Below are 21299 nucleotides of genomic sequence, written 5' to 3'. Positions count from 1 at the left end.
GTACAGAACCGGTAAGTTACGACAAAGCACTACTAAATGAAGTTGCATCGTAAAAACAACTTGGTAAGTTATTTTTTGCAAAGAGCTTATTGGCTAAGACTTTTGGTAGTCGTGTAAAAGGAATACAAGTGAAAGTTGTAAATGCATGGTTAAAAGTCTAAGTGGGAGATTTTTGGGGTATATACCATTAACTATGCGTTTAGACATGGTATATTCTAACAATTTTCATGGTTAAAAGTCTAAATGGGAGATTGTTGGGATATATACTATTAACCATGTGTTTGGATATAGTATTTATTATAGAACAATTATTTATTCATTTTTTAATAAAGAGTTAAATAGATCATGTACTAGTATGTGTACCCTTTACTTATATAATAGATGATTTAGTGTTAGAGTTTAACTTATACACGGAAGATTAAATCGTCAGTTCTTATAAGTATAAAATTTATGTTCACAATCTAAGATAGAAATTGGACAAAGTCATCGGTATGATTGTAGCACTAGATTAATATAATGTATCTTCGTTATGGGAACGGTGTAATTCCGTCTTCTTGTGCTAGTACATTTTGTATGTATTGAACGGACCAAGTAGAGATAAGTGTTATTGTACTGAATATGTAAAATAAATTCTCTAGTTCATTAATGTACTTATACTCTTAATCTTGATATAATTATTATGATCAACGTGATTTGTTCATTATTTTGATTTATTAAAAGGTACGACTCAATTGCAGGTCTATGTATTCCTGGTAAATTGAAAAATGGCAAATTACATTTGTGAAATAATAATTAGTTGATAGAATCCATGTCTCGACTTTGAGATTGATGATACCCCTTTATGAATGCTTATAAGTCTCATGTGAAAACCCTGCAGGTGGATTTTGTATCCGTCACATGATATAAGTTAAGCGGAAATATAAAGGATTCAATTAGTCAATAAATTAAATTGTCAGTAATTTAATTTAATTGATTGGTATCTGTAATCTTAACATGGGGAGTCAAATAAGATTTAATGAAAGATTTCAAAATTGAACTGAGGAGTGCAGTTACGATTTTTTAATGGAATAATTCTTAATTTATTATGGTAGGATTAATTCAGATTTTTTGAATTAATTCCATAATAGGAAGTCTCGTTAATTAAATTTTATGGTCCCTGCTATGCTTGAATAATAAAGAACTAAATGCAATATTAGCCCCGGCCCGACCTGTAGGTCCGCTAACGTAAAGCGAGGAGTTGAGCCCGAACTGGCAAACCGAAGTCACTTTCGGAACCATACTTCCTACAGCTAACATGTGTCCAGTCCAGCGGAACGCGCAGCGCGTTTCTTGGTGGAAAATAAAGACCCAACAGGTTTTGAAAAAGAGGAAAACCCTAAACCTGTAGTTACAAAATAGGGGTCTTATTCCATAAGGAGGCGAAGGATTTTACAAGTTTCTACACTTATTCCATAGAAATTCACCCACACAAATTTCATAAATTCTGGTATTATTCGGATTACACAGCAGAAGACTGTGAAACTGAAGAATGACGATCTCGTGGATGGTGTGTGTTCGTGGTTGAAGATTCGATTCTTGGTCGCGGTCACGCTTCAAGAGATAAGTATCAATTTTATGTTTGATTAATATCTTGATTATGTGTTGTCTATATTACATGTAAGCTCGATCCTGGCTATTTGCTTCCGCTGCGTATGCCTGTATTCCATCACAAGCACCAGAGGCTGACAAATTGCTGAAACATAGTATAGTACACTAACAGAAGCTAAAATGCCGTTCAAATAAAAAGAAAAAGCCATGCATACACATTTATCCTCGATCTACTCTCAAACTAGCTAACCTAACCAAATTTCACAAGAAAAATTCTATTTTTCCATACAAAACTTCGAATTTACTTAATTGCAAACTTCTCTCTCTTTCTTCCCCATTTCCTCATCTGAATTTGAAGCATAGAAATAGCAGCCAAGAAATCCACACACTGTGTAGGACTCAATATATCCAACAAACCCTTCAAAGTCTTAAGCCTAACACAATCAGCCATTTTCATAACCCTCTCTAAACTCACCATTAACCCTTTCAACGCCACCTCAACTAACCCATCCAACTGATTATTATTATTATTATCACTGCTTTTCAACCTTGCCAACTCCACCATTTTTCTATCTCCCATTGCCACCTGTTGCCTCTCCATTTCCCTCTCCACTTTCTCTTCTTCTCCCCTTATTTTCAGCCTCAAAGCTTCAACATTTTTCAACTGCTCATCACTCAACTGGTTAAGAGCCACACCGACTAGCCGGAAGATCATTGAGGGCTTACATCCAGTGACCCATAAGTATGCATTTTCTAAAGGGCTCAGCCACATTGGTGCAAAAAATGCTAAGATATCTTCATGTGCTGCTGCCCATTTGGCTGTGTAGTAATCTTTGTGATGTGTGGTCATTTTGTTCACTAAGGCTTCGTGATCTTTGAGGTATGAGGTTTCCCTTGGAATGATTAGTAGTAGTTTGAGCAACTCTTCAAGTTGACTCATCCAATCCTCGTAGTATTTTGAGAAATTTTTCGCTGCTTGGGTTGTCATTCTTTTTTTATTTTTTCAAGAGGAATGTGGTACATTACCGCTGAGAAAATGAGTTGAAGAAGAAAAAAGAGAAGAATATCAAATATGTAGAGGGAAAGGTGGCAATGCTACAAAAGAGAAGAAAAGAGTTGCGTGGCTTCTGCTCCTCTGCATGCCTTACGCGCAGCTAGTTATAATGAACTTGGGAAGTGGGGGCAAGAGTTTAAGTTACTAATAAAACAATTAAGATAATTTTTTTTAACAAATATACGTAACCAACAATTTGGTTAAATGACAACTAACTTATTATTATTAGAATTGAAATCCATTCATGGTATAAAAAATATTAAGGTTGAATTTATCAAGAGTCTTTTAAATATGTTAGTAGTTTCATTTAGACACTCGAACTACGGTGTATTTTGTTTGACCATCTTAATACATGATAAAATGTTCTTATTAGATACTCTCAACTTAAATCTCCTGCAGACATATCAAATGCCTATTACAAAGATAAGTTAATTACTTAAGATATGTTCATCCTTCAATTATACGCATTAACCTTAACACTACAACAAAATATGCTTTTAGCTGCAATTAATTTGTGACAATAACTTAATTGCTGCTAATTATATTCTAGAATCAATTATTACCGGCAATACCCAACTTTAGCCCTAACAATAAATGTCACTAAAGGCTTTAGCGACCTTGGATCTAATGGCATTAACCAATTGCTGAAAAATGTTTTTGTGGCAATAACTATTGCCGCTAAAAGGAAAATATATTGCCACTAAAAGCCTCTTTTAGTGTAGTGTAATAAGTCGTAAAATTTCAGATATGTTCCAATTGCTACTGACGTATATAATTAAAAAGAATGACATATTTTATATGATTAGCTTATAGTCTTATATACGAGCAAGACTATGCGCATAAATTTTTTCAAAATTTGAGTAGAAAATATAATAGACACCTTTTATCATATATTCGACTGCTCAATTCAAAAATATCATAATTTTGAGCGATGTATTAATACACTCACTCAAATTGAGCGGGTTACGCTTTGCAGAAGCTTAGAGGCAGGTGATCTCTGAGGGTTTGAAGAGGCAATTTGGGTGATGAAAATGAGAAAGCTGAGAGGGAATGCATGAACAATAAGTGTAGGCAAAGGATGTGAACGTGTCAAGAAGAGAGCTTATTTGTGTCCAACACGTGGCACGTAGTTCCATATGTTGCTTTAGTGTAACATCTGTGAGATCATTGCCAGCTACTATGTGGAAAGACAACATACGTAATCCTGATTTCAAATGTCTGTTTGAAGATTGCAGAGCGCAAGCAAGCAATAAAAGCATGCATAGGTATTTCTGAGTGTACGAGGGGGAGTCGGGGTCATCATAAGTCTTTTAGTCGGATCTAGTCATATAGTGAAAGGTCATGAAACAAATGTGAAAGCCCACCTGATATTCTGAGTAGCAATGGCTGAGTTTGTTCTCATATACTGAGAACCTGAATCTTGACATAACGTTTTATGTCATGGATGTTGTCATTAATTTTTTTGACTCAATGTTTATTTTGTTCCTTAATTTTCTTGTGTCCCGAGGTAGAAGACCTCGAAGTAACGTTAGCTTACACCCAGAGCCGTCTCAACAATATTAAGTGTCTAAAGTTGAACTTCAGAGAGAAGCTCTATTATTTTTTGAAGGAAAGACTGTCATATATATTTTTATTTAAAATTTACTTTTCTAGCTTTTTTAGATGCGAAATTATTAATTATTATTTTATAATCGATTTGTTCTAATCATTCCTTTTCAATTGATAATATAGCCAATTGAATCTATTTTCAGACATTATTAATCTTAGATAAGATTTTATCAATTTTAATTTTGAAAAACTTTTTTTAACTGAAGCAACAGTTCTATATATAAAATACATCTTTAAGACAAAAATGAGGCCAGCTTTTTTGAAGCCCCAAGCGATTACTTTATTGGCCTTATAGTTGAGTCACCCCTGCTTATACTCTATCCTCCCTACACCACACTTGGTGAAATTATACTGGGTATGTTGTAATTTTATTGAGTCCCACATCGATAAAAATGAGAATTATGTGTCTCTTTAGGCAATTCTTACCTAATGGTGTATTAACTTTTTAGATTGTATCAGGTCCAAAGTCTTTTCATAGGAGCCAGGCTTAGTCATACATGCGTGGGACGGTTTTGAGACCCACATTTATGGGGATGGAAATTGTGTCTCTTTCTATAATTTTGGACAATCCTCCTACAAGTTAATTTTTGGGGTGGCGTCTGCCAGATTCATTTTCTCATCAAACTTGGACGATGCTCTTTTTGTTCATATTTTAATTTTGCAGGCATCATTTTGCAAAATTTGTGTATCATTTGTGTAACAAATACTCCCCGATTCTGTGTTTGATCACAATATTTAACTTGGCTGTGTTTAACATGTGCATTAACCAAATAGCCGCCAACTTGGCTGTGTTTAACATGTGCTTTAACCAGATAAAACACTGATCCATTAACCAAATAGCCGCACTCATCACCACTGCAACATAAACCGGTTCTTTACTTTATGATACCAGTACAGTAAATCCTATCGAAATATTTGCAACTCTATGCAAAACAAAACCAAGACTTTAATTTTCTCTCATGATTTCATTCTATAAGCACTTAATAGGCTCCGAGTTGAAACAACTAGGGAATTCGCAGGAATGCCCTTATTTTGGGGTGGTCTTTAATTTTTGCCCATTAAATTAGTGGTCTTTAATTTTTTTCCTTCGCTAGAATTTCTTGATTTCGGATTCGAACCTCCGCTCAATCAAAAATTTAAAAAAATAATCGCAAGGTAGAGTTTGAATTCACAAGACAAAGATTTGCGTGCAAGACAAAGTTTTGAGGCCATCTCTAATATAGTAGAGTTTTACCTTCAGGCATGTCAAAACTCTGTCTTGCGAATCCAAGTTTTATCTTGAGAATTTTTTTAAAAAAATTTTGACTGAGCGAAGTTCGAATACGGAACCTAAAATTTTTAGGCGAGAGACAAAAATTAAAGACCAAAGAATTTGAGGGGTAAAAATTAAAGGCCAGTGCATTTGAACTTTTGAAGGGGCACTCCGCACGAAAAAATGAAACGACTAGTGACTTCTTACAGGAGGCGTGAAGTGAAGTCAAGATCTGATTTGGGCTTACATTGATACATTGGATATTCCAAAGTCGGCCGAAAAAGCATGGTCGCCAAAGAATTTGAAAGTAAACGGGCAATTTGCACGATTGTCCTTTGTTGGGGGTGGTCTTTAGTTTTTGTCCCTCAAATTGCTAGTCTTTAATTTTTTTCCTTCGCCTAAAATATCTCAAGATTCTTTTTGATTTAGTCATAAAAATAAAAATAAAAAATCACAAGGCAAGACTTTGCAAAAAGTTCTGCCTTACACGGTAGACTTTGCCTTAAGGCATAACTAAGAATCTGCCGGATAGGGCAGAAGTTTGCCAACTTTCCAATATTCCAAATTTGTTGATGCACTTTCTCACCAGCTTTCAATTATTGAAACATTTTGTCTTCAACCTTTGATGGAGCACTTTGTCAAAAACTTGCTCTTGATGAACTTTTTTGCTTCTTTCATCACTAGATTCATCTTCGATACCTTCAAACAATTTTTCTTGTGTGATAATGGCGGGTACTTCTATTCCTTTTTCAGTAACCCCACCTTGTATAGACCAATCATGTCTATTACATATTTCATTATTTAAAACAGTAGTAGCCTCTAACGAATAAGCATCAGTCCCAACGAAATTATCCTTTTTAGCCATCCCATAAATCATTGATAAATCAATTTGAACATTATTGTATTCTACGTTGCAATCAAAGACATCTATATCACAACAAAAATTACCTCTACCTTCTCTTCTTTTCTCCACTATTTTTGGAATTCTAGCCTTCTTCATTTATTTTTGCTAGATTCGATGACTCTTCTTTATCTTTTGGTTGATAATCCTTTGTTTGCAATGCCTCCTCCATTATGTCACATATTTGTTGGTCCAGAGAAATCTCATATGTCACCAATTCATCTTCCAGGTCATCAAATCTCAGAGTATTAAGATCCTGGGTAGCCTCAAGACCTGTTTTCTTGGTGTGAAACTCTAATCTTAGAGACTGTAATATCTTTTCAACAACTTTAACTTCTTCCAATACTTCTCTATTGGCCTTCATATCATTGACAATTTCTGTAATTCTTATAACAAATTCTTTGACAGAATCCGTTGGTTTCATTTGGGCCAACTCATACTGTCTCCAAAGCTCTTGAAGTTTATCTTTCTTTACATCTGTAGCACGTCTATATGATTTCACCAAAATTGTCCAAGCCTCTTTTGCTGATTTTGCATACAAATATTTGTTAGATACATGCAATTGGACTTTGTTATTGAGGTAGTAGAAGGCCTTATAATTCAATTGCATATTTTCCTCTAATTGTTTAGTTGCTTCACCAGTCAATTTTGTGCTCTCTGGGATTTCCACGAACCCTTTATCAATTATGGACCATAGTCCAATAACATTGAAAAAATTCTTCATCTGTTGATACCAACTCTCAAAATTATTTTTGCCATCAAACACAAAAACAAGACAATTTGGTAAATATGGAATATCCATATATATATATATATATCGGAGCTCACACGAGGCTTTGATCGGATCCTGAGACCAATTTGAAGGAGAATATTTTATTGATTGACTCGATGGATCTCTACAACATCTGTTGTTCTCTCTTGTTTTTACTTGCTATGAAAATAGCTAGTAGCACCTCTATTTATAATAGTAAGAAACCTACTTTAACTCAAATCAGAAAAACCTATTCCTATAATTATTTGACTATAAATCCTAACTAAACATGGAATAAAATACCAAATCCTAATCAAATTTAGTTTCCTACGATGTTGAATTATTATTTTCAACATATTTTCTAGCTAATCGATGCACACTTACTATAGAAACATAAAGATGCTGTAATCAGTGGCGGAGCTAGGAATTTTATCAAGAGTGTTCGAATTCAAATAATCTATAGATTAAGGGTGTTCAATATGTAATATATGTCTGTAATACGTAATAATTGACATGTCTACACGGTATAATTTTTCAACGAAGGGTGTTCCGTTGAACACCCTTGCCGGGCTATGGCTCCGCCACCGGCTGTAATTGTTTTCGTCCATTTATTGTTATGAACTTGTTTAATTGGTACCCAGTTAAAAATAACCATTGAAACTTGTGATAAAAATTCGTTAAGCTTTGCTACACAAATGTACGCTAAATTACTAGTCCTCAGACACCCAATAAATTCATAAAGAACAGTACGAAATTTGAAAGTATGTGAATGTTATACTATATATATAGTATAATAATTGGAAATGAGAAATGGCAGTTAAGATTTACTTATCACGAAATATTATATACTCCATCAATTTACTTTTACTTGTCTACTTTGAACTTTTCACGCTATTTAAGAAATAATAAATGAAGTGCATAATTTATCAATGTATCCATATTATTTGATGCATATTTTTATTGGATTTGAGAAATGATTTGAGGTGAGTAATTAATGCTATGGGTAACACAGGAAAAAATAAATTGTCTTTTCTTGATATGTTAAAGTCACAAGTAAGAGTGAAAATTAATAGAATCTGGATAAGTAAAAGTTAACAGAGGAAAAATACATATTATAAGAATAATTTTGTAGGCCTCTAATTTCTTGGAGCCGAAAAAAGTTATTGGGGCTTTGGTTATAGCCGCCCCGGGAAACCAACTCTACTTAGTGGGAGGAGCAAAGGATTCCAACATTTAGGGTTTCAAGAACTGTCCTTCCAGGGTAATTAAGTGCTCCACTTGATGTCTCGATATTTTGGGTATACAACCTTTTTCACTTTGTTTTAAGTCTCAATAATCTGATATTTTGCGTTGCTTTGTTTGGTTGTTTCACGGCATCATTTGTCCCAATGAATGACGTTTTCACTTTTGGTGGTTAGTTTGGGGGCATCATTCGTCGTTTAGCTAATATATACATGAGTATACAGCTGTTTCACTTCTAGCTAGAACGATTATGTCCATTTCTTTTTATCTCCTCATTCGTGTGTCTACTGGCCGATTAAATTAGATTTGTGCTTGGCTCATTAAAGGGGAAGAATTTTCTATCAATTGTTTCTTCATTTTTCTAGCTCGAATTCGAGACTTGTGGTTAGGACGGAGGGGATTTTTGCATACCGTCATGTGGTAAACGATTATGTCAATTAAATTTGCAGAACTCTATTCCAATTTTTGTTTTTAAAAAGGTCTAATCAATTATTAATAGTTAATATTCCACATAATTTTTGTGTGAGGTATTTCTTCCGTCCTAATTTTTATGTGACACTTTTTATTTTTTGAGAGTTAATTTAACTATTATTTGAAGCTAAATTGGATTCGCTCAACTCAAGATAAATTAAAATTTCGATATTAAAAAACTATAGGAAAAATACTATAAGTTGCAATTGTTTTTTGTCAATTAATATGTTGAAAAATATATATTTTAAAATGCTCGTCAAAGTTTATATAGTTTTAAATTTAGAGAAAGAGAAAGCGTCACATAAATTAGGATAAAGGGAGTATAAGTTTGAGAGAGCGATGAAGTGTATAAAACATAAACTGGCTAGTCGTATATGAAAGAAATAATAGTTGAAGCGTGATCGATAAAAAAACTGTCTTAATTATCAATGTTTAGCTTTAATTAATTACTCCATGCTTAGGAATTAATCATTTCAAGTCATGCACGTGGTCCTATAACTTGTATGATTACATTAGGTTGATTATATAGAATTTTATCATTCGCGAGATAAGGTTCCTCGTCAAGTAAGTTTGAGGGTATGAACAGGGGCAGATTTAGAGGGTGGGGAGGGTGTTCAGCAAAAAATTACATGGTATATATAGGGTAGAATTTCTATGTTTGTGTACACATATAAGTTTTCAACACCCTAAATAAATACAAAGGATTAGCTCAAACGGTCTAGGATGTCCAAAATTCTACCAAGGAAAAATCGAAAGGAAAGTCACAAGCATGGGATGATAACAAACTATAGCTATAGATGAGGACGAAAAGGAAGTTTTAAATTGGCAAGTCCCGATTCAAATTAAAGTTAAATATAGATGAGGACGAAACGTTTAACATTTTTGTCCCTTGTCATGTAAATCAGACTATTTAGCTTCGTATATTTCTCGATATGAATGTAAACAAATCCAAGGAAATACCAATTCAATATATTCTTGGAAACAGAATTAAATGGCGAGTACTTCAAGCACAAGAACTGATCGAAAGGAGGAAGAATTACTATACGAGACGTGGATGAATCTTCAACGTGAAGAAATAACAGAGCTTGAACATGCTGCAGCTCAGGCGAGAAACGGCCAAATAAAAGATTAAGAACTAAAAGAGCTCATTGAAAAGATCATGAACCACTTTCAAGACTACACTAACAACCGTAGCCGCCTAGCCCGAATCGACGCGTCACTGTTCTTCGCACCCACGTCGTGCACCCCGTTAGAGAACTCGGTATTATGGATCGCTGGTTGCAGACCCTCTTCTTTCATACGTTTCGCATACGCTCTCAGCGGGTTAGACATTCAATTCCATCTCACTGACTTCCTTGAGGGGAAAAGAATTGGTGACCTAACGACGCAACAAATGACCAAGTTCGACGAGTTGCAAGGCGAGACGATTAGAAAAGAGAGGAATCTTTGTTCAAGATTGGCTAGCTTGCAAGAAGATATTGTGGACCAACCGTTCGCCAGCAAAATATTTACTAGTAAGAATTATGAGGAGGAAGATCATCATTATCAGTTTGAGAATGCAGATGAAGCTTTAGATGAACATAGCCAACACATGGCAGGTGTAATGGAAGAAGCTGATGAGTTAAGGATGAAGACGTTGAAGCAAATTGTAATCAACATACTTGAACCGGTTCAAGCAGTGGAGTACTTAGCAGCAGCCAAGAGGATGAGGCTCTGTTTTCAACAATGGGGCAAGAAGAGGGATCATCATCATAGCAACAAATTAGACTAGTTTAATATCTTTCTGCCAATTAGCAGTAATAAGAAACTTGTATGTACAAGAGATCGGATAGTTCATAGTTGGATGCATTCAAGAAAAATGGGAAACTCGGTCATAAATGGTCCAATCCGTTCGATATTAATTGGTAGCTAAAAGCAGAGGTTAAAAGTTTACGATCGGATTTAAAAAATTCTAGGATCTTTCCATATTTTGAATGAGGGAATTCAAGGTGTCTTGCCCTGTTTAATCCATATTTCATTGTCTTGCTTTCCAAAAGAGATTGTCTATTTCTTTTCCTAGTCTATTCTTAAAGGTGCAGAGTCTTCATTTTTCTGTTTGACATGTTACAGGAGTAGAGTCCTAATTAGTTCATGGATTCCTGTCTTTTGTCACTCTCAACTTCAACTACATCCAATTTAAACCAACAATTATTGAAAAAGTTAAATACATTAGATTTAGCAATCTACGCCATCTTATTCTCCCTTGATGAAACACTCCATATCCAACATTTAGCACTAGGAATAGCTCATTCCACAATGATACACATACACCGGCAGACCATAGCCTGGTTTCCATGTCTATCCAAAAGTAGCCTTGATCTCTTTTTTATTGGTAGCCAAACTTAGTTCTTACACTTGCGTTTTGATGAAGCAACATGCTTTAGAGCCTGTTCAAAAGCCTTTTTTTATTTATTTAGAAAAAACATTTTTTTTTTTTTGGATATTTGAGGTGTTTAGTCATTTATTAAAACTGTTTTTAAGTATAAGTAGAGGCAGTTTTTCTGCGGTTAGGATGAAACAGAAAATTTCTGCTACTTGAAAAAAGCAGAAGCAGAAGCAGAAAATTATTTTTTCCAAGACAAAAATATTCTTACCATAAATAAATATTTACCAAGTATATCCCTAATTATCCATTAATTTCTAATTAATAATTCTTTATGTTGAATTTTAATTTATGGAATGATTTTGAATTTTATTTTGGTTGTAGTTTTCTAGTATATTTAAATCACTGTGTTGGTATTATATCAATATTTAATTTTTTTTTTATCTATGTATTATAATAATTGAAAATTTTAATATGTACATTTAACTTTTAATTAAATAAAAGTAGAAATTTTCATAATAGATATTCAAAATAATTTCTCTTTGTAAAATAATTTTGATATTAATGTTCATTCATACTTATCCTTTTTCGTAATTTGACACTCAAAAGCACTTTTGTAAGAATAATAGCCAAACACAATCGGCTTATTAAAAGCAATCAAAAGCACTTTTCAAATGAATTAGCCAAACACAAACTATTTCTCACTAAAAGAACTTTTTTCTAAAAGCACTTTAAAAAAAAAAAAAAAACTTTCTCACATTAAGCAGTTTTTAGCCGGTAAGCCAAACAGGCTCTTCATATACAATTAAAACGGTTTGAGATTTTTAATGTCTAGAGAAAAGATTTGTCACACCCTAACATCCCTAGGGTGTGATGGGCACCCGACCCCTTATCCGGAGCCAAGCGAACCCACAGACTCTTACTACATGCATAATTTCCTCGGACTCTAAAATCAAGTAAAAGCGAAATACATGGTACATTTTTCAGAAATATACATATTTTTTTTCTTTGTAAATTTCAAACCAACCAAATCTGTAACTACGCGGACTTTATAACATAATACAAAACAACACATCGGCTGATGGAGCCGCTTATTAAACTGACACACCATGCCCACGACTCTGTCTGCAAAGCCTCTAACATCATTCAGAAACCATAACACATATACTATACTCTGACTCGGCAGTCCTCCAGGAACAAATGGAGTTTGCCACCATCGCTGGGATATCTTCTGTAATGTCTTCAACTCGTCTGGGAGTACCTGCGCGGCATGAAACGCAGCCCCCGAAGAAAGGGGGTCAGTACGAAAAATGTACCGAGTATGTAAGGCATGAAATACAGAACAGAGAATCATAGCCAAAAAAAGAAACTCTACAGAACTAGTAAGACTGTGAAAAGTCATCAATACATTTCCTTTTGCGTAACAAAGTAGTAGATCTCAAATCATAATTCAAATACATATATATATACATACTTATGCACGTAACGTGTCCCGGCCCTTTAGTGAGGGACTCGGTGAATAAAGTCAGGCATGTCAGTACCACATACCCTTTTATACATATAACGTGTCCCGGCCCTGTTGTGAGGGACTCGGTAGATGGAATCACACACATCAATATCATGTATAGCATATGCATATAACGTGTCCCGGCCCTTTATTACGGGACTCGGTGGATAGAATCATGTATAGCAGAATCATATACCATATATGCATAACGTGCCCCGGCCCTCGAATGGGGGACTCGGTGAATAGAATCATATATGTCACATCAAATGTCATGCATGTATGTAACGTGTCCCGGCCCGCCAGTGAGGGACTCGGTAGATAACATGTCCCGGCCCTTCGTCAAGGGACTCGGTAGAGGGGATCCGGTCCGGATCTGGCGCCATCATCACATACGTGTCCCGGCCCTCTACTGGTGGGTCTCGGTGAACAATGCAGTGGAGTACGCACGAGAACATGTCCTGCCCGGGACTCAGTGAATAGACATATAGAGACTTGCACGAACAGAGTAGTGCGAAACCATATGCATACAAATCAAGACTCAGTACATATACACACTTACCAATACCCGAAGATTCACTTGAATGGTCATACGTGCTGTCGTCCGACAACCAAAACATCAGAGTTTACAGAAGATATTCCTATCGGGATGTTCATAGCAAATTATTCATAACAGATTACTCATATCATAATTGTTATATCGTATTACATACCAAGATCGAATACTCTTATCGGAATACTTTTATCAGAATACTTGTATCAGAATGCTTGTATCAAAATATTTATGTCAGAATACTTATGTCAAAGTGCTATTTCATACTACTTATAGAAGAGTACTTTTATCAACACACTTATGTCAGATTATTCATAACAGATTTCTTATATCAATTTACATACTCACATCGGATTATTCACATCAAAATGCTTATATCGGAATACTTATATCAAAATATTCATCTCAACATACTCATACCCAAATGCTTCTATCAAAATGCTCAAATCAAAATGTTCATATCTGGATACTTATATCAGAATTGGAAGTACTCATATCGGATTACTTGTACCGGAATAATTATATCAGAATAATCAAATCAATGTACTCATATCGGAACTTCTAAATGCTTGCATCAGAGAATGCATACGAATCCTAACAAACTCGGAACAACAGCCAAAGGTTCCCTTTGATCATCGTGCGGAAATACGTCAATTAGGACAATAAAAAGGAATCGAGAATAGTGGGCCCACCTCGGGTCAAGTCGAGGTGGTGAACATGAATCACAAACATTAAACTCTATGGAGTCATCCACGAAAGTTTCAGAGCGATCCGATTTCGTTTGTAACAGTTACGGACGTTTGATCATTTTTTCCAACAAAACATAAGAATTACAGTTCAATTATATTGAATGAATAGTATACAAAATCGAACTCGGATTTCTATGAACAGAATTGTCCCCGAGGCTCAAATCTCAACCTAGTATATCTAGGACATGCCAAAAGAAGGAAGGGAATAGCCTTACATACCTTTTTCCGCCGCTTACGCTATTCCAAATTCAATTTCCAAATCCTCCAAAAATCTACAAATGGTCACATTTGCCAAACATTAATTAAAGTCTTTAAGAATTCAAATCTTGAATTAGCATTTGTCTACAGAAATTTCGGCAAAGATTTCCCCTGTAAATGCGCCATCCCCGAGAATTTAACTCGCCAATCCAACAACAACAAACCCGAGAATGAAACTCGGCCACATTATCAATAACAACACCATTCACACCAATGCAAGAGCTATGTTACCAATATACTAACTTTCACAATAGTTCACAATCGGTTTCAACTCCAACTCGAATCATCCAACACCTTCATTTTCATCACATAAACCATCACAACAACACACCTATTAACAACATTGTTTTCACAATTAAAGAAACGACGCCAAGATCACATTGGCTTCAAATCAGCCCATAATCATTCCAACATCAATTTAAATCATCAAATTCTCATTTTCGTCGTAGAATACATATCGACAACAATCAAATTACCACGTAGAAACTTATTCATTTTTCTTACACAATATATGTATACCACGGCCAACACTAACACACTGAGCTTATAGTTTCCATACATTTTTCATCATGGAATTCACAACACAACAACAATCAAACTACTACATGAATTCAATCCAATTGTTCCACACCTATACCCCATTCGGCCACCTTCCACATTTCCAACTTCAAGCAAATTCATTAAACTTTCATTTCCAATATAGAGTTCACAACATCCACAACTAGAATATTACATAAAATCAACTCATCTTGCTTATACTAACTACACATACACACGGCCACACATGCATACATACAAATACCATGCCAACTTCATATTCTCATGAGTTTTATCCTTTCCTACATTCCACAACATAAACAAAGCTTTCATAACATACAAAAGGGAATTAAATCTTACCTTTCTTCTTTATCTTCTTCACTTGACTAGAATACGGAAATGACGAAACGGATGACTTATCTTCCGAAACAATCATGCCACGTTGTAGGGGACCCTTGAATTAGTAGGAATACCACAAGAAAATAATTTTTGGAACAAGTTTTCCCATGGCCAAATTTCCATGGGGTTGGCCGAACCCCATGCCTTCTTGCTCTCTTCTTCTTCTTCTTTTTTTGTTCTCTTGAATAATGAATTTTTTGTCTTACCACATAAGCTTTTATATATATATATATATAGTTATTGTAGGCATGTGAGGGGCACATGCCCCATTTCTAGAATTTTCTTAAAATTCTAGCAAAGATGACTTATTTGTCATCATCTTCTTTCTTTTCTTTTTCTCACATGGCCAATATGGCCCTTTTAGAATTTTCAAGAAACTTGTGTAAAACTCCCGTTTTGCCCCTCGACTTTCCTCAATTTTACCATTTCGCCCCTAGCCTTCCACATTATTTCCATTGGCCATTTTGCAAGTTTCTCTTTTTACCCTTGGTCTTTCCCAATATTTTCACACTACCAATGTTCATAAATAATATTCCTAACAACTTGTTCATTAAGATAACTTTCGAAAAATAATCTTGTCCTTAACTTGCCACGACCTTCTCGAACTATCCGAATGTAGGAAATACGGGATATAACAAGATTCCACATAGAATGAGTGTTCTATGGAATGGCATTTGCATTAAAATTTGAAACAATCTACTCTTAATAAACTGTCTTGCTTTCTATGGCATACAATTAGTATATTCATCCTAAATTCTAAAAATTCAAAATCAATTTAATCATTCCTACACAACACATTACCAATTGAAAGACCCACATACATTATATATATATATATATATATATATAAAAGACCCACATACACTTTAAAAATGCAAAATCATATATATATATATATATATATATATATATATATATATATATATATATATATATATAAAAAAGGCAAGGCCCGCCGACGTGACACTTTAAAAATGCAGCATTGCCATTTATCTATTTTACCAATTTTTTGCCTTTTCTGCTCTTTAAAATTAGATTAAAAAAAAAATCCTTCTTTTAAAGAGAATTCCAACAGTCGCTTCTTTTAACCCTCCTAATAACTAGGGCTCCTTCCCTTTCTCCTTTTCCTTATCACGTTTATCTCCTCTGCAAAGTAATATGGCAAGGGATCTTCTTCAACCGAATACATCCAAACGAAAAGTTCTCACTACCATTTCCAAGCATGTTAACCATCAGTTTTCTAATCCAGAAAATAAAGGACCGAAATAAGACTCAAAAAACAGCAACAATTAGGACTTCACACCTTCCTCTCCTTGGTAAGCAGCACCACACCGGAGGCCGAAAGTCACCGTTGATTCTTGCTTTAACCGTATGTTCACTGACAAAAACTTCGATTCACATCATCAAAAGGGCCGACAGCTAAAAGAGTCATACCCAAATTGAAGAAGAAGAATTGCGTTACTAACAAAGGTGCAGACGAGAAATTGAATGTCATTGAATCTGAAAGCGATGAAAAAGAAGAAGAAGAAGAAGAAGAAGAAGAAGAAGAAGAAGAAGAAGAAGAAGAAGAAGAAGAAGAAGAAGAAAGCGAGAGTGACAGTGGGACCCCTGAGGAAGAAATTGAGGCGCCACATCAGAGTCCGAAGATGAAGAGTTGGAAAGTGATGATTCATTGGCAAGTACAGAGGATTCTGATACTGATGATTAAATAGATGAGGTTTGCTCAGAAGAGGAAGACACTTTCGTGCAGTTACACAATGAAAAAGATCCAACTTTTGTTACGGTATGAGATTTGAATTTATGGTGTTTAATGATTTTTCAAAAAAAATCTTTTGGTGTGACGAAACAGAAAGAGGCTTGCAGTTGATAATACAGATTGGGGTACAGTAAAGGTTCATTCTTTGGTTTTCTTAATATGTTAAATTGAATTTCCCTAGAAAGGTATCAAATTTGGAACTTTTGTTCTTTGATATGGTAATTGTAATTGTTCTTCATGAACAATGCTATAATTATAATTGCTTACACCAAACCTATCAAGATAAACTATGACTTGCAGGATGTTGAATTGGTTGGGATGAGAATTTGGTTCGTTCAGCTTTACTTGACCATTTACCGGGTTTGTCTTGATGTCTCAAGGAAACTTTGGAATAACTATTTGAGCATTTTTGAATGCTGGAGTAAATTGTTAAGAGATTGTGTTGAGCATTCAATGGTGAACATAGAAATAATTAATGAACATGTGTAGCCACTCAAAAAAATAATGAACTGGTGCATTGCAAATAAGTATTGATTAGCTTTTAAATCGAGTTGCAAGCATAAATTTTCCTTTTCTAGACGAACTTACAAAATAAAAGAAATAGAAGATAGTCAGAATGCAGGAGACCACCAATAAGTTCATGCATTTGTCTAAAATATATGATTGTGGTAGTTGTTATCCATCCTGAGATCATAAAAGTTATATGTATCCTATTGTGGTCATAATGTGGATTTCACCTTGATTTTGTGATTAAAAAAATATGGATTGCACCTCAATATAAACGTATAAGGGGTCGTTTGGTTTGTACCACAGATTTCAAGCTACTATATAAGGTGATTTATAGAATGTTGTTGGTATAAATCTCTGCATAGCTAATATTGTTAAACTTCAGGTTTTCGGTTTCAACAGCACCCAACGTAGTGAAGAACCAACTAACTAGAGGAAATCTTCAAGTTTTCAATTATCCTGACAGGTAAAATTTATATTTGATTAATAAAACTATGAGACATATGAATTCCGATTAGTTTCTTATTAATTTTTTTTTTTGTGAGATTGTTTGTTCTTTATTTTTTTGTCATTTGTGTTTGTTTAGGGTATCAATAGTTTATCCTTCTATTGTGGGGGCATATCTTATTTCTTCTTCTGCTTGACAAGTGCTGAAGAGGGTGCTATTAATTCCCCATATTTATTTCTTCAACTTTGTCAACTGGAATCATTCTTGCAGTTCATTTTCATGAATGGTATAGTCCTATTATGCCTCGAACAAGAATTTGCAACTTTACTCTCTGTCTTCAATTTATTTTTTGAGGTTCTTGAAATAAGAGCAACATGTTTGATTAACGACATGAAATCGAAGCTTCTCATACATTCCTTTACGATCAATTTTAACCTCTCGATTTGAAATCGTTTACTATATATCTTCCTCAATTTTCGCCACGTTATTGTTTGATTTTCATGTTGACTTATTAATATTATGAATTTTGTCATTTGCGTAACTGTATTGTTTGAAGAATATATTGTTTTAATAGGCTGAATAAGTTATATAGAATGACAAGCATCTACCTCATTCTGTTGGAAAATCTTCAACTAGAAAGGTAAGCTACATAAGATATATCTTATGAGCATGTGTCTTACTCCTCAGTGCAATAATATATACATAGCCATTCAAATTTTGACTTATGTGAACTTGAATTTTTTCTATAGAAACAAAATGAAAACAAGCCCCAGATAGGCAATCCAGTTGAAAAAAATTGATGTCATTAAGATTTGATTCATTGCAGCAACCTTTATCAACTCTACGAGAAAACTAACATGTATATAGATACCACAAGAAGCAGCAAGAGCCTTTTTGCTTTCCTGGCTTGCTGTAATTTCATTTTCATTTTCGTTTTCTTCTTGCTGGACCTTCTTCTTATTCCTATTATTTAATAGTTGAATGTTGTATATTTTCAAGTACTCAAGAAAATACTTAGGAAAACTATCTAACTTTTTCCTTCATTTTTTTTTCTCTGATGGAATCACCCTCCATGCCCCCTTGCCAGGCATCAGGGTCTTAGTTATGAAATTAATACAACTACATAAGAAATAAGAATATTAGCCACAACATAAATATAATGTTAATTGGGACTTGGGACTTGGGAGGAACACAGAAAACTAACCCGTGATATTTTCATAAGGTGACGTTAATAAAGATGGAGTTTTGGCCCACAGGGAGTTTGTAGCCATTTTAGTCCACCTAAGAAAGATGACATATAAGGAGCACCTGTAGAAGGCGTTCGAATTTTTCGATAAGAACCAAAATGACTATATAGAGATTGAGGAGTTAAGGGAGGCCTTACATGATGAGATTGAAAACAGCAGCGAAGAAGTTATCAATGTTATTATGCAAGATGTAGACACTGCAAAGGCTAGTAATATACTTTTATACTAAATCAAGATACTATGGTCGTTTCTAAGACTAGACAAGGGCGAGGCTATGAACTGGAATAGAAGAAGACTAAGGTATCGTTAAAATCCTATACTTTACCTTTTTATGTTTGAGGTTAATGGACACACAAAATTACTCATGCTTGGCTGCCTTTGAGATTTTTGATTTTCTTTTATGTATGGTCGGGTCATGGAGTCTTAGGTTTAATTTTATCCATAATATATATATTAAAAAACTAAAAAGTTACTTAATTCCTTCTCTTCCTCTTAATTTGTGTATCTTTATATCATGTATAGCGGATTTCATGTTTATATCATGCATAAGAGATTTCATATTTCTCTTTTCAAAACTTAATGACCTCTGTAATCCTTTTACTTCTTTTACATGTTCGAAATTTTCATAACCCAAATTCGAAAAAGATCCATTTTTCAGAAGAACTATTTTTGCTGATAAGTATTTGTCACTTCAACCGTAGTTTCATGATCGATAATGCCTGTTATTTATATACCCTCCACGTTATGGTAAGTAATATTTGTCTTTGAATTATTTTTATTCAGTCAATAGTATGTCACCGCGAACTCGAAATAGTTGAGGTCAATTGCATAATCAAAATAAACAGGCGCACTTGAATTTGTGACTCACAACTCTGTAAAATTAAACATAAATTCATGTTGATTAGCCCCATTCTCTTTGATTATTTATGTTGTGATAATGTTCAGATTGATGGTGGAAGCGAACATGGAATTCTCTGGAACCAGTTCAAATACTTATACATCCGAACTTTTAAATCAAACAAGTTTTACGTATCCTGTGATGGTCGGTAGTTTATGGACGGTGAGCTCAATTGGTTGAACGTTTTTGTTTAATTGTTATTGATTCTTGCCGTTTCTATTCTTTTAAACCAGCAGTTTGTCATTACTTATAACCAAGTGTTCTGCTGTTCCTTCTTCCCATTTGTCATCATCATGTTTTCCTGTTAGTAGTTTTAGAATACCAAACTTTTTGTATTTGCTCACTTTTTCCCTTCACGTTTATTTACTTCTTGCAAAGGAAAGATTTTCCATTAGAGGGCATAAGGTACATTAAGATTCTCTTTATGAATTCATAACTTATTCATTTCTTCAATATATACATTCAACATTATCCAAGGCTTTGTTACTTTCCCTTCTTGTGACTTGATAGTACAATTTGGGTGTTAGCCATGAGACTCACTTTTCAATTTTATGTCCAAAAAAGTGATGATGGATTTTCCTAGAAGCCCCCCTAAAAAGTACTACTGATTTGTAAGCTTACATATTTATCTATTTTTGCACGGATTTGCAGTTTTACATTTATTGGTTCTTGTATTTGATGTGCACCTCTTGTATATGTGGTGCTTCGATTATGAATTTATTTGAATGAGTCTTTAGATTAAATTTAAACTTCTTGCTATTGTTAAACAGTCACTTGAGTCAAGTCATTATGCAAGTTCAAAAAAGTATAATGGCTCGATGACAACTCTAGAATTCACTGGGACGAATCAAATTAGCCTTTTAGCCGAGGTTTTTGCAGGGCTATCAGCTACATAGTGCAACATATCTGAAGCTAAAGTGCTGAATCACTATGGTCGAATTGCCTCCTTAATTTATGTAAAGAAAAACAATTCGAGGGGTCCCATTGAGGGCTCTGATCAAAAGATTGACAGAATTGAAGGGGATAATGATTGTCGAAGTTGATAAAACATTAGTATTTATGGTTGTCACACAAACAGAAAGAAGACTTCACCAAGTGAAGCTTGCAGATCGTGATTATGGAAGGAAGCCAGTGTTGACACCCAATTTTGGCCCTCCTTTTTATTTAATTAATTTCACTATGCTTCTCAGTCGTGAAAATTCCCCGAAAATGAGT

At 34.4% G+C, this 21299-nt stretch overlaps 3 protein-coding genes across 5 annotated transcripts; 2 read left to right on the top strand and 1 right to left on the bottom strand.

The window, feature by feature from the left end:
• Window positions 1-1759: 1759 nt before the first annotated feature.
• Window positions 1760-2646, bottom strand: LOC132048177 (protein DOG1-like 4). Its single transcript, XM_059439088.1, has one exon. The coding sequence runs from the start codon at window positions 2573-2575 to the stop codon at window positions 1889-1891; it is 687 nt and encodes a 228-aa protein (XP_059295071.1). The 5' UTR covers window positions 2576-2646; the 3' UTR covers window positions 1760-1888.
• A 7105-nt stretch (window positions 2647-9751) lies between these two features.
• LOC132048176 (protein DOG1-like 1) lies at window positions 9752-10855 on the top strand. The gene has a single exon (XM_059439087.1). It carries the CDS (start codon window positions 10026-10028, stop codon window positions 10635-10637), a length of 612 nt encoding a protein of 203 aa, XP_059295070.1. The 5' UTR covers window positions 9752-10025; the 3' UTR covers window positions 10638-10855.
• Window positions 10856-16971: 6116 nt separating this feature from the next.
• Window positions 16972-21097, top strand: LOC132048175 (ACT domain-containing protein ACR7-like). Of its 3 annotated transcripts, none has more exons than XR_009412924.1 (3): window positions 16972-17109; window positions 17877-17957; window positions 20132-20560. XR_009412924.1 is itself a non-coding variant. In XM_059439086.1 (3 exons), the coding sequence occupies exons 1-3, from the start codon at window positions 19461-19463 to the stop codon at window positions 20978-20980; spliced, it is 267 nt and encodes an 88-aa protein (XP_059295069.1). In that variant the 5' UTR covers window positions 19379-19460; the 3' UTR covers window positions 20981-21097. The 3 variants fall into 3 exon arrangements, 1 of the variants encoding a protein (XP_059295069.1); XM_059439086.1 differs by lacking the exons at window positions 16972-17109; window positions 17877-17957 and adding exons at window positions 19379-19486; window positions 20855-21097 and having other exon boundaries at window positions 20132-20246; XR_009412925.1 differs by having other exon boundaries at window positions 16972-17957.
• Window positions 21098-21299: the final 202 nt, after the last annotated feature.

The sequence above is a fragment of the Lycium ferocissimum genome, chromosome 2 (assembly GCF_029784015.1).
Source record: "Lycium ferocissimum isolate CSIRO_LF1 chromosome 2, AGI_CSIRO_Lferr_CH_V1, whole genome shotgun sequence".
NCBI lineage: Eukaryota > Viridiplantae > Streptophyta > Magnoliopsida > Solanales > Solanaceae > Lycium > Lycium ferocissimum.
This window is presented reverse-complemented; position numbering and strand designations above follow the sequence as displayed.